Below are 13,944 nucleotides of genomic sequence, written 5' to 3'. Positions count from 1 at the left end.
TCCCCACTGGCATTCAGGAGGTTGAGGGCTGACCTCATACAAATTTATAAAATCATGAGAGGCATAAATAAGGTGAATAACAAAGGTCTTTTCCCTAGGGTAGGGGAGTGCAAAACTAAAGGGCATAGGTTTAAGGTGAGAAGAGAAAGATTTAAAAAGGGATGTAAGGGCCAACTTTTTCACAGAGGATGGTTCGTATGTGGAATGAACTACCAGTGCAAGTGGTAGATGCAGGTACTGTTACAACATTTAAAAGACATTTGGACAGGTACGTAGATAGGAAAGGTTTAGTGATATAGGTCAAATGCAGGCAAGTGGGGCTAGTTTAGTTTGGGAAACCTGGTCAGCATGGACACATTGGACTGAAGGATCCGTTTCCATGCTGTTTGACTCTACGACTATGACCAGCTGCAAAGAAATAGGCATCTAGCACCACTGCTCTTGAATCATTCTCACTTCCAAATTTTAAGTGGTTGGCAACTGCAACTAATATTTAGGTGAGTGAAAGGTGAAGCAACAGAAATACAGTTGGCACATTGTATTAACTGATTTGCAATTCCATCCATAATCCCCCAACTTCTTGTTTTCTCCCTCCCCAAAATTTCTGTACAATTGTACCCCAATCTTTATATTGGCATACCTTAAACATAATATTGATTTCATCTCCCAGGGGGTCAGCATTCACCAGCGTTACCTTTAGTGGAACTGCATTGGAACTGAAGAAGGAACAAGCCTATACATGAAGGACAGACAATAAAAAAAGAGGGAAAGTCATATTAATAATCAAAAACTTTAGAGGGAGACTCTCCAGAACATAAAGCTAATGTCACATGAATTAAAAGGACTCAAAAGGCAGCATGTAAGTGTTCTTTCTTATAACAGAGATTGAGATCAATTTATTGACTCCAGATTGTTGTCAACTAAGCCAAGTAGCTTGCTGGGAAAAGTTCTCTTCCTTTCAGATACATTGGTGGCAGGTTAGGCTAAAGACACAAGCTGGGTTGCAGTATAACAAAAGGGGTTGAGAAATAGCACTAAACACTTTCCAACAGTGAATCATATTCAATTTGATTTGTGTATTGCAGCGTACAATGTGTAACAACGCTAAACATCTACTAGTAAAAAAGTGTCTATCAAATGACTACCAAACACTACACATGCATATGCACAGTAAATGCATATCACAGTAGGACATATTCCTAGGTTTGGCTCAAGTGTAAGATTATTAACTGAAGTTGACTTGATAAGATATCGGTCAAGGAACCGTTGATTCTCTCACTGAACTCATTTAAAACAGAAAAGATTTTTAAACATTTGACAATTGCAGAATTTTTCTTCCTTACAATTTCAAAATGTTTTTTGCATTTTCAGCAAAAACTACCGTATTAATTTTAAATGAATAAATACACCACTTAGAAATATTATTTACTTAAGAATCACACGTAAATAAAATTGAAATGCCAATTAAATGCTGGAAGCAATTCGACACCTTCCAATTCTGATAAGATCTTAGATCAAAAGCAAATATATTGCAATCAAATGATTAAATACTGAAGAATGTCATGGAGGCTTAAAAAAACTACAAATTCCAGATGCTGCCATGTAGCTACAAAAATGATAGATAGTCCACAAGTTGAAATTAAAACCATGCTTAAATTGCAGTGTGTGGCAGTTTTGATAACTCATTGGATCGCTCATACCTTAACATTCAATTCTTTTGCCACCAGGCTAGGATTAAGGGGCAGGCGACATTTATTTTTGAAGAATGACTGGACCCGATCCATTCCTTCCTGAAGGACGATCTTTGAAGAAGAAAACATGCATTAGTAATAGTAAGTTGCATTTACTGGTGATTGAATTCAGATCCTTGCAGGGTTTGGAATGAAACCAATCACTGGCTTTGTGTATTCTCAGGTTTTACAGCAAGAAGAGAGAAAAGGAAAACTAGTTCAGTTCAACAGTTCCATGACAGAGTCATACGGCACAGAAACAGACCCTTTCGTTCAACTCACTCATCATGCTGACCAGATATCCTAAATAAATGTAGTCCCATTTGCCAGCATTTGGCCCAAATCCCTCTAAACCCTTCTCATTCATATACCCATCTAGTTGCCTGCTAGATGTTTTGATAAAAGCAAAATCCAGTGAATGCTGGAAATCTGAAAGAAACAGAAACTCAGTCGGTCTGGCAGCATCTGTGGAGAAAGAAACAGAGTTAATATTTTGAGTTCAATATGACTCTTCCTCAGAACTGAAAGGGGTTGAAAAGACGTTTTTAAAATTTTGACTGAGGCAGACGAGGAGCCAGGAGAACAGAAGGTGTGGAGGTCCAGTGCAAAAGCAAGGAGAGTTATGAGTTGGGGAGAAAGAAAAGAGAAAGAGAGATGTAAAACTGGCAAAAATGAAAAAAGGTGCGGAAGGGTTAAAATGGGTCCTCTCAGCTGACAACAAAGTAAACAAAACACAAATGAGAACACCCTCCGTGGTTGACCAGACCCTCGATCACTTCCAACACATTTCCCACTTTTGCCCTTACCCCTTCCGTTCCTTCCCAGAGTAATGATAGGGTGCCCCTTGTCCTCAGTTTCCATCTAACCAGTCTCCACATTAAAAGTATCCTCCTCTACTATCTCTGCCATTTACAGCAGGATGCCATACCAACAATACCTTCCCTCCCCATTTACTATCAGCACTCTACAACAACCATTCCCTTGGGTGATATCCTGGTCCACTCCTAACATTTCCTCAATCTCTACTGCACCTTCCTGTGCAATTACAAATGTGTAAAAACTTGTCCATTCACCTCCTCATTGACCGAGGCCTCAAATACTTGTTTCAGCTGAAGGTGCATTTTACTTGTACTTCTTTTTCAAGCTAATCCTGTATTTGCTGTTCACAATGTATTCTCTTTTACACTGGCAAGACCAGACACAGACTCTGTAAATGCTTTGTGGAACACCTCTGCTCTGTCCATTGGAATGGCCCTGATCTTCCAATTGCTTGCCATTTCAATAAACCATCTTGCTCTCATGTGAGCATTTCTGCCCTGAGGCAATGTTCCAGTGAAACTCCAGAAACAACACCTCATTCTTCCACTTTGACACTTTACAGCCTCTTCGACTCAATATTGATTTCTAAACTTTACAGCCTAAACCCATGATGCCTATCCTTCATTTTTTGTGCACCCTTCTCTCTCCCACCATTCCATGGCCTTGCCTTGTTCGTATCTTGTTTACTTTGCTCTCAGCCAAAAGGACCCATTTTCACCCTTCCACACCTTAATTTACACTAATTTTACATCTTTATTTCTGTTTCACCCCGATTAGCAATCCTTTGGTCTTTTGGTTTGAAAGCCAAGTGCATCTCTTTACCAAACTCCTCCTCTGCCGATCAAAAAAAAACATTTAAACACTATTTTCCAAATCCTTTTCAGTTCTGAAGAGTCATACTGAACTCAAAAATGTTAACTCTTTCTCTCTCCATAGACGTTACCAGACCTGCTGAGTGTCTCCTGCGTTTTCTGCCTTTGTTTGAGCTTGATACTTTCCTCATTTTAATAATAAAATGAAATTATAGTATAAAGCAAGTTTTCCCAATTTCACAAACACATCCAAAGGACTTGTACTTTTACAAGTAAATCAGTGCTGCTGATTATCACTTAAGTTTAACACTACACAATTCAATGGTGTGGTTTAGAGGGAGTATACACCGAGTCAAGACAAGGATTAGCAGATTAAAAAAAAAGGGTAGTTTCCATGCGCAAAGGAACCAACTTTACAGCCCAAATGTAAGGAATCAAGCAGCTTTCGGAAAGAGGATATTTCCACAACTGCACCCCCCTCCCCAAAAACTATAAGCAGCAGTTCAAACAGTATTTAGTTGGAAAAAAGCCAATGGTTTTTCCTGCAGCGTAGCATTTACTGGCTCAAATCATTTTGTACCAGCATCTAGCATATGACCAAACATTCTGGCAAGGCTTCAACAAAAGAATAATCTATTTGTTCAAAAATTACCACAGTAGTCACACAAGGTAAGTTGTTATCTGTCCATTTGTTAGCAAAGCTAAAAATACTCAGCAATTTAGATTTTATCAAAACATATGAGGGAAGACAGAGGAATGGTATATTTCACATTCGCAAAGGACATACCAATTATGTTTGTTCTTACAATATGCAAGCTAATACATGTATACTGGAGATTAAATGACCAGCTGTTCCTGGGATGGTCACCTTCAAATAAAGTTCAGGCTTGTTTGAAAGGTTAAACAATTCTTCCAAGGACAAAGAAGAGAAAAATGGATCAGGGCAACTACAAAGACAACTTATTTTAATGCTGTAGTCTTACAGTTAACGACTGCAAAAATCTAGGCTTCTGGTGCACATAGCACAACTTTAGAGATATGCATAGTATATGGAAATTGTTGATAGTGGATGCCATACCTGCCTTGTTGATCCATTAGCTTGGCGCACTTTTTCTGCTACCACTCCCAGTTTCCGTACCAGCCTGGTCTGTTTCTCAAACTCCTCTCTCAAGCCTTTTCCACATACATATAGCAGGCCTCCTAAAAGAAGTTCATAGCGCATTCCAAAACATGGATCATGTAGTGCATCTTTCAATAACCTATAAAATTAGAGTGAAATTAAATAATTTTATAAAGTTCTGTTTTGACAGAAGAATGTAAAGGCTTCAACAAGATTGGGACACAATAACAAGGTGCTTGGAGTCTGTTAAGTTATGGCACAAGACTGTACCATTCACCAAATGAACTTGCCAAGCCAATAAGTTAATCACTGACCTTGAAAATGCTTAACTGTCTAATACTGTATTTCAAATTTTGTCACGATAAGTGCAGACAAAGAGATGAGACTGGATTCAGCACCATAAAGAGGAGTTGGTGAATGGCTTCACCTTCAAGATTTCAAAATACTAGCACCACCATAAAAACAGACCTACACTGTTGGAAAAGAACACAGCCTGTGCTTTATAGACTCTGTTTTTGAAATTAAACTCATCTCACTGCGGTATGACTAATTGTTTCAACCCAAGACAATTTCAGAATAGGTCGGTGGTAGAACAAGTTGCTACACAATTAATCCAAAGTTACAAGAGAGGATTTAACATTGAGTTTTAAAGGTCTTGGTTCTTCCAGCCCTGCTATACAGGTTTGCTGCAGGTTGTGGCAACCACAGATTATACTTTCCAAATTAATTCAGCGGCCTACAATCAACAGTTGATTAACAAAGGACTCTTATGGTGATCAGATTCAGCAAATTCGACAAGATTACACTGAAGTTGACAATGAATGCAAAAACCCCACAAAACAAGTATTTGTGGCACCGATACAGATTTCCAAGTTAAACATGAAAGCAACTTGATAAAACAGTCACCTACATATTTTTTGGGGGGGTTGGGGGGAGGGGTTGCTGCACTGGTGCTGTGATTTTATGGACCAATTATTACTAACAAAATCACCAGTAGGGACTAAAAGAAACAAATTTGACCAATCCTTCAATATCAGGTCACTAGGCAATTTTGCCTATTAACTAATTTATTTTCATGGAAACCGAAAGAACTGCAGATGCTGTAACAGGAACAAAAACAAAAAGTTGCTGGAAAAGCTCAGCAGGTCTGGCAGCATCCGTGAAGGGAAAAAACCAGGTTAACGTTGAGTCTGGTGACCCTTCCTCAGGACAGGTCACCGGACCCAAAACATTAACTTTGTCTTCTCCTTCACAGATGCTGCCAGACCTGCTGAGCTTTTCCAGCAACTTTGTTTTTGTTCTTAATTTCATGTACAAGTTAGTGCTCAATAAGTACCAAAAAAAAAAAAACACCTTTGTTTGGAGTCTTCTAGTATTGTACCAGTTACTAATGACTCCATATTTGGAATTAATTAATAAAGACAACTGTTCTCAGTGGGCATGGATAAGTATGGTACAACTTCAAGACTGAAGGAATATGTATCCATCAATTTCAGAAAATTGTCCAAATTTGCTCAACTCAATGTCAAATTGAATTCTACAAATCACAGAAATTTCAGAGCTGTATTCTTTCGGATTATTCAAAAAAGGTGCAACTATGGCAAGTCAAAAAATTCAAACAACTATCCACAAATCATTTCCCATAGCTTTTCAAATATTGTAGTAATATTTCAAAGTCTCCGCACAGAGAACATTTGATTAAACAGGTTAGATTTCAAGTACTGTATAGTATTAGAGTTTGAGGGGATAGTTGTTGAGGTTAAAGGATGGAATGTCAGTCCTTCAAATTTAGATAGCTGATGGAATAGCTACCCATGATGGTGGAAAGAAAGGAATTGTTAGATAAAATATATCTGGGATTACTGAAAAAACAAACACATTTGGTCAAGACTATTTGACTTGCACTTGCCAGGGCAATTCACAAAAAATACTAAGGGAAAGGGTAAACAATCCTTTCATACTGTATGATAAGAGTGTGCCAATCAAATCTGTTTTAACTCAAATGAATTGCCAACCAAAAGGGTGCACATGTTCATTCTATCTGCAGAGAAAACCCCATGTATTAAATCGAGCCAAATGGCTGCTTTGTCTGTTACATAAATGCATAATGTTGTTCATGAATTTCTGTGTCAACATGATGCCAGATGTATAGACTGTACATTTCAAAGACTGGTAGATCATACTGAACAGCGTTTCCCTTTATTTGTCTGCAATATGCAAGGGACTGACCACAGCCAACCAGCAATGTTTACAAATTTAAAACGATGTTCAACTTTAGATGTGATTGAACAACATTTGCTAAATAATCCTGGGCATACCAAGAATTATGTTGTTAACCAAGTTAATATCATCAATTGGGCTCAAAGTGTGGCACATTCAAGCCTGCTAGTGGCCATATATATTCATACACAGCATGTTGTTCTCTGCAGAAATACACACCTTATGCTGGTTTCAATAAAACAGGTGACAGCCAACCTCTGGTTCATTTCTCCAGTTAATGTCTTATCCAGTCAACAGAGCTAAGTTAATAGTTAGTCCGCCTTCATTTAATTAGTTGCATTCATCATCTCTACCAGAGTCCACTTGCTAACTAATCAGCCATTATTTCTTATACAGTATAAAAAAGGGGTAGCTTCCCCTTTACATAAGTATTTCTTGCAAATTATCCTGATGAGTGCAAGACAGAAACGCTTAGACAAAAATGTCTATTCTTTTCCAGCACTACTTAGATTCTTGTACTATTAAATGACTATTTATTTCCTAGATCCTTCTACTTGTCCCTCTCCATCCTGATAGTTGCACGATACAACGATAATTAAATGACTGCCTAACTAGAACCATTTACAGTACCTTTGATATCTCAAGGTGCTTCACAGAGCTATTATAAAACAAAATATGCCACTGAGCCACAAGATACTACGGCAACCGGCCAAAAGCTTGCTTAAAGACATCGGTTTTTTGGAAGGAGTGTCGTAAAGAAGGAAACGTTGATACAGAGGTCGAGAGATTTCGTAAGGGAATTTCTGAAGTTAGGATCCTGAGAACTGATGCTTGGCCACCAGTACTCAAAAGGAATGTAGATCTCAGAGGGTTGCAGGACTGAGGAAAATGCCAAGATAGGAAAGGATCAGGCTATTACCAATAAGCTTACAACATACCAGATGTGAGGAAAGTCCTGGAATTTCTACAGCTGTATTTTTACCTGTTCCTACATGCACACTTCAAATAACCCAACATTGTATGCAAATGTTAATCTCAGAAGTAAATGCAAATTGCATCTGAATGATGCAATGCTAACAGCATTGTTCATTGTTCTGGGATGCTTGTTTTGTAGATCAATCACTGAAATATTGCTTCTGTTGAGTTTTCAAATGAGATGGGGAAAAATGTTAAAAGCTAACATTCCAAAGGTTTAATACCAGAGGAAGTTAGATAACAGGAGGGATGTGACTCTGGAAGAATTTGAACATGATGGGGAGAATTTGATGGACTAGAATTTACTGTAGTTTAAGCACAGGTTTGATGGTGAGCATAACATAAATGTGTGTTAGGATATGGGCAGAGTTCTGAATGGCCTCAAATTCATGGGGACTGGAAGATGGGAGGCCAGCGAGGAAAGCATTGGAATTGTCAATACGGAGATTAATAAAATCTGTTTTCAACAGCACTAGGCACACAGGTAGGGCTGGAGAGGGGAGTTGTCAGGAAGTGGAAGTAAGCAACTTTTGCATTAAGGAGGACATAAAAGAACATTAAACATAGAACAGTACAGGCCCTTCTGCCCACGATGTTGTGCCAACCTCTTACCCTACACCAAGATCAAACTACCCTGCATACCCTACATTTTACTATCATCCGTGTGCCTATCCAAGAGTTGCTTAAATGTCCCTAATGTATCTGACTCTACTACCACTGCTGACGAGTGCGTGGAATGCACTCAACACTCTGTAAAGAACCTACCTCTGACATCTCCCCATACCTTCCTCCAATCACCTTAAAATTATACCCCCTCGTAATAGTCATTTCCACCCTGGGAAAAAGCAGTGGGAGTGGTGACAGCACAAGCCAGGGGGTAAGGTTCCTGTATAAAAAGCTTGCCTCGTGAGTCAGCGGCCTTAAGGACGTGATGCAAGAAGGTCAGACAGTCAACCAAATAGTTGATTTGTGAGCAGTCTGATTTTGGCAGACAGTAGCTAAGGGGGCTGTTCAATCAGTGATAAAAGGGACAAGATTTCTAGCATGAACCAGAAACAATGGCTTCAGTCCTCCAAATATTATGCAGTGTGCACATGAGTCCATCCAGAAATGGATGTCACAATTGTCACAACAGTGAAAGATGCCATTTGTTGTGTCTGTACCAGCCCTACGAAAACACTAAATCATTTAGTCACGGTGACTCAGTAGTTAGCACTGCTGCCTCACGGGGTGCGGCACGGTGGCTCAGGTGGTTAGCACTGCTGCCTCACAGCGCCAGGGACCCGGGTTCAATTCCACCCTCAAGCGACTGTCTGTGCGGAGTTTGCACATTCTCTCAGTGTCTGCGTGGGTTTCCTCCCACAGTCTAAAGATGTGCAGGGTCAGTGGATTGACCATGCTAAATTGCCCATAGTGTTCAGGGATGGGTCTGGGTGGATGATCCAAGGGTCGGTGTGGACTTGTTGGCCGAAAGGTCTGTTTCCACACTGTAGGGATTCTATGTCTATGTCAATTCTCCCTGTAACTCTGCTCGTTCTCTTTTCAGAGAACAGTCTAATTCCCTGAAGAATGCACCTGATGCGAAAACCTCTACCACATATTCTAAACTTGTGCATCAGTCAGGTCTTTTTTGCTTATTTTACTAATTAGTTTAAAATTTATTCCTTCTGAACCTTGATCCATTCACAAGTGGGAACAGTTTCTCGCCTTCTGTTCTACCTAGACCTTTGATTCTGATTACCATTAACAAGTCTCCAGTCAGCTTCTTTTCTCCAAGGAAACCTGCTCAACTTCTCCAATCTATCTTCATTACTCTACATGAGAATGGGGAATTTGAAACTAGCAGATCAACTATGGTCTTATTGACTGACAGAGCAGGCTTTAGGGGCCAAATGGTCTATTCCTGCTCCTATTTCATACGTTTGCAAGTTTCTCATCCCTGGTTCCATTTTGTGAACATCTCCGCAATTTCTCCGCTCTTCACATCTTCCATGAAATGTGATGCCCAGAACCAAGGCTGCAACATTCCAATCGAGTCTAAGCCAGTGTTTTAAACTTGAAATGTAACCATCTTACTCTAATCAGTGGATACCAGTCAAACAGGTGGCTAACAGAGAAATAGCAGGCCAAGAGAAATAGCAGCAAGATATAGTTGGTTAGTTGTCAGCTTGGGGTTCTACCCATCATCACATCTTTAGTTCACTTCATACAGGGGTGACATGCAGTAAAGAAATAGGAGGGGGCCAAGGATAGATCATTAAAGAATTAGAGGGTAGCTGCATGGGAGACTCCCACTAAGATGGGGACAGAGCTACTCAAGACAGACACTTGATGCATTGTATTTATACACTCATGGGATAAGTGTTGTTGACAAGACTGGCATTCATTGTACATTTCTAACTGGTCTTCGAGAAGGTAGCACACAGCTTCATCCTTGAATTTAGAAGGTCACATGGTGTATGTACACTCACAGCAACAGTCAAAATTCAGTGGATGGCAGCAGGACTTGCTTAAAATTGTCCTTAACTGTTTTTGAGGTCAAGCAGAGGAAAATTGCTGCCACGAACAGAATGGAAGGAAGCAGTAAGGAGTCACTCCACCAATCCTGGGTCAGCACCCACCATGCTTGGATTTCAATAGATCCACGAATGAGCCAGAGTCGAGCTCCAGGGGAGGGAGGCCGAGGTGTGAATGCCAGCCAGCAATTTGCCAAGCTACTGTGGGGAGCCACAACTGGGAGCAGCCATTTTTCTGATACCGTAAGTGGGGGTGGAGAGCTGCATTTCTGCCCTCAGAGGTTGAAGGGGCAGATTTTCTTAGAGAGATTGCACGTGGACTGTGAATTTGAAGATATGGTGTGCTGCAAAAAGCTGGAATAGGTGCACTAAATGAACAGTGTAAATTGTTCATTTTAAATCTGAGATTGTGATCTGAAGTGTGGTACAAAAAAAGTTAAGGTATTTCACCTTTATGAACATATAATGCAAATATACTAGCTGTGACTTCATTCTGTAGAAGCTATATTTAGAGTGATAGAGATTTTTGTGTGTATACACGCCAGTTACTTTAGGGAGAAAAAGACCGGCACTAATTTATGCCTATTATTCTTCTCCAAATTAAATACTCTTATCTAGGAAATTAAAGCTGTGTTTTGGCTTTATGTTTAATAGGACTGATAATGGAAGATATTGACGAACCCTTCTAATTCTGTTTTTGTGGAAGTACAAGTACCTATGTGTTGGCACAAATGCAGACGGTAATGCTACTATATGAATGCATGAAATAATAAAACAGTTAAGATATAACTGCTGAAAATCAAACTAGCTCCCTGAAATAAAAATAAGCTCTTAAAGGGAGATGTTGGAAAAATATATTATGTCCTGACCCTAAAGGAGGGAATTCCAGGATTTTGCAAAAGCAGAGATCTAAAAGGCTTGTAAAGAAGAGTCCTTTATAGACCTCTTACAGACTTCTATAGACTTCTTAACAGCCCATGGAAGACAGAGGAGCAGATATGTAGTCAGATACTGGAAAGGTATGAAATAAGCAGGGTAGTTGTGGTGGATGATTTCAACTTTCCTCTTATTGATTGGGACTCCCTTAGAGCCAGGTCCTCAAATGGAGAGCAATTTGTTAGATGTGTCCAACAGGGCTTTTTGAAACAGAATGTTGACAATCCAACCAGAGAGGAGGCCATACTAGTCTTGGTATTAGGGAATGAGCCAGGACAGGTGATTGACATTTCAGTAAGACAGCATTTTGGGCTTAGTGACCACAAACGCCACAAGATTTCAAGTAGTCACGAACAAGGACATGAGTGGCCTTCAGGTGAAGGTGCTTCATTGGGCAAGGGCCAATTACATCCAAATTAGACAGGAACTGGGGAATGTGGATTGGGAAAAGTTATTTGAAGGCAAATCTACATCTGGCATGTGGGAGGTTTTTAAAAAGACCAGTTGATTAAAGTGCAAGACATACATGTCTCTGCAAAACTGAAGGATAGGAATGGCAGGTTTCAGGAACTATCGATGACAAGGGAAATAGGAAGCATACGATAGGCATATACAACTAGAAACTGACAAAGCCCTTGAGGTGTACAGAAAAGTTAGGGAGGAACTTAAACACAGAATTAGGAAGGCTAAAAAGGGCCATGAAATGTCTTTAGTAAACAGGGTCAAGGAGAATTCCAAGGCTTTTTACGCATATTTTGAAGAAAGAGGGTAGCAAGGAGAAGAGTAGGCCCCCTCAAGGACAAAGGAGGGAGGTTATGCATGGAATCACAGGAAGTGGGATAGATCTTTAATGAGTACTTTGTATTGGTATTCACCAAGGAGAAGGTGGTGACTGATACGGGGGTCAAGGATGAGCGTGTGAATACTGTAGAGAATGTCAATATATTGAAGGAGGAAGTTTTGGGTATCCTAAATTGCATTAGGGTAGACAAGTCCCTAGGGCCAGATGGGATCCATCTCAGGTTACTGCGAGAAGCAAGGGAAGAAATAGCTGGGGCATGAGCAGATATCTTCACATTCTATTTGACCACAGGTGAGGTTCCAGACCACTGGAGATTAGCCAACATTGTTCCTTTATTTAAGAAAGGAAGCAGGGATAATCCAGGTATAATTATAGGCCAGTGAGCCTGACATCCATGGTGGGGAAGCTCTTGGAGAAGATCCTGAGGGACAAGATCTCTGCACATTCGGAAGAAAATGAATGAGTTAGTGACAGGCAACATGGTTTTGTACGGAGAAGATCATGTCTCACCAACCTGACCAAAAAAATTTTTTGAAGAGGTGACAAAGATAATTGATGAGGGAAGAGCTGTGGTTGTAGTTTTTATGGACTTTGGTAAGACATTTGATAAAGTCCCACATGGCAGACTGGTACTAAAACTCAAAATCACATGGGATGCAGGGTGGGCTGGCTAGTTTGATACAAAACTGGCCTGGTCATAGATAAAGAACATAACGGTGGAAGGGTGTTTTTCAGAATGGAGACCGGTAACTAGTGTTCTACAGGGTTTGGTCTTAGGTCCTCTGTTACTTGTAGTATATATAAATGATCTGGAGGAAAAATGAGGGTGGGCCGATTAATAAGTTTGCAGATGACATGAAGGATGGTGCAGTTGCTGATCGTGCTGACTTTTGTGAAAGCATATAACAGGATATGTATAGATTGGCAACTTGGGCACAGAAACGGCAGGTGGAGTTCAATTCAGAAAAATACAAGGTGATGCATTTTGCATTTCAGATTTAGCTATGAATTATACTGTAAATGGCAGAACCCTTAGGAACATTAACATGCATACAGACAGATCTGGGTATGCAGGTCCACAGTTCCCTGAAAGTGGCAACACAGGTGGCCAAGGTGATTAAGGTGGCACATGGCATGCTTGCCTCCACCGGCTGGGGCATGGAGTACAAGAGTTGGCAACCCACGTTGCAGCTACATAAAACCCTTGTTAGGCTGCATTTGGAGTTATGTACAGTTTTGGCCGCCACACTACCAGAAGAACATGGAAGCTTCAGAGAGAGTGCAGAGAAGGTTCACCAGGATGTGAACCAGTCGAGGGCATTAGCTATGAGGAAAGGTTAAAAAGACTAGGATTATTTTTAGCGGAAAGATGGTGACTGGGAAGAGATCTGATAGAGGGCTACAAAATTATGAGAGTTATAGCTAGGGTAGATAGTCAGAGGCCTTTTCCCAGAGTTGAGGTTTCAGTTACAAGGGGGCACAGGTTCATGGTGACAGGGGGAAAAAGTTCAAGGGTGATGTGCAAGGGAAGTTTTTCCAGAGTGGTAGGAGCCTGGAACACACTGCCAGAGGAGATGGTGGAAACAGGCGTGTTGGCAACATTTAAGAGGCATCTGAAGGGTTACGTGAACAGGCGAGGAAGAGGAGGATACGGGCTGAATAAGGACAGAAGGTTCATTTGTTTAGTTTCGCTAGGGCATGGTGATCAGCACAGGCTTGAGGGCTGAAGGGTTCTGTTCTTGTGCTGTACTTCACTTTTGTTCTTTGTAATAATGGGTGACAGTCAGCTGACACACATGAGAATAATTATCCTCAGTATCAAGCCTGCACTTGATCTGGAATAACAATAATATCTTTAAACTGCATGTTTTTTTTAAAGCATATCATTTACAGCTATATCAAAAGACAAGTGTACACTTGTGCCAAGGCAAAAAAAAAATGCAAAATGATACCACTGTGTCTGCATTTCAACGTGGACAGGTACTTATTTTGACATTAAATATTCCCTTTCAGC

At 40.3% G+C, this 13,944-nt stretch overlaps 1 protein-coding gene across 1 annotated transcript in view; it reads right to left on the bottom strand.

Annotated features, from left to right (window-relative positions):
• The window catches only part of LOC109913339 (phosphatidylinositol-4-phosphate 3-kinase, catalytic subunit type 2 alpha), a 75,826-nt gene that overhangs the window by 2,900 nt on the left and 58,982 nt on the right, over window positions 1-13,944 (bottom strand). Inside the window, exons 18-20 of the mRNA XM_048607336.1 lie at window positions 4,440-4,620; window positions 1,701-1,802; window positions 641-733 (exon numbers count right to left, since the gene is read on the bottom strand). Coding sequence (XP_048463293.1) covers window positions 641-733; window positions 1,701-1,802; window positions 4,440-4,620 — 376 coding nt within the window. The remainder of the gene's footprint in view (window positions 1-640; window positions 734-1,700; window positions 1,803-4,439; window positions 4,621-13,944) is intronic.

The sequence above is a fragment of the Rhincodon typus genome, chromosome 17 (genome assembly GCF_021869965.1).
Source record: "Rhincodon typus isolate 14 chromosome 17, sRhiTyp1.1, whole genome shotgun sequence".
Taxonomy (NCBI): domain Eukaryota; kingdom Metazoa; phylum Chordata; class Chondrichthyes; order Orectolobiformes; family Rhincodontidae; genus Rhincodon; species Rhincodon typus.
The sequence above is the reverse complement of the archived record's forward strand: the minus strand, read 5'-3'. Positions and strand labels throughout refer to the sequence as shown.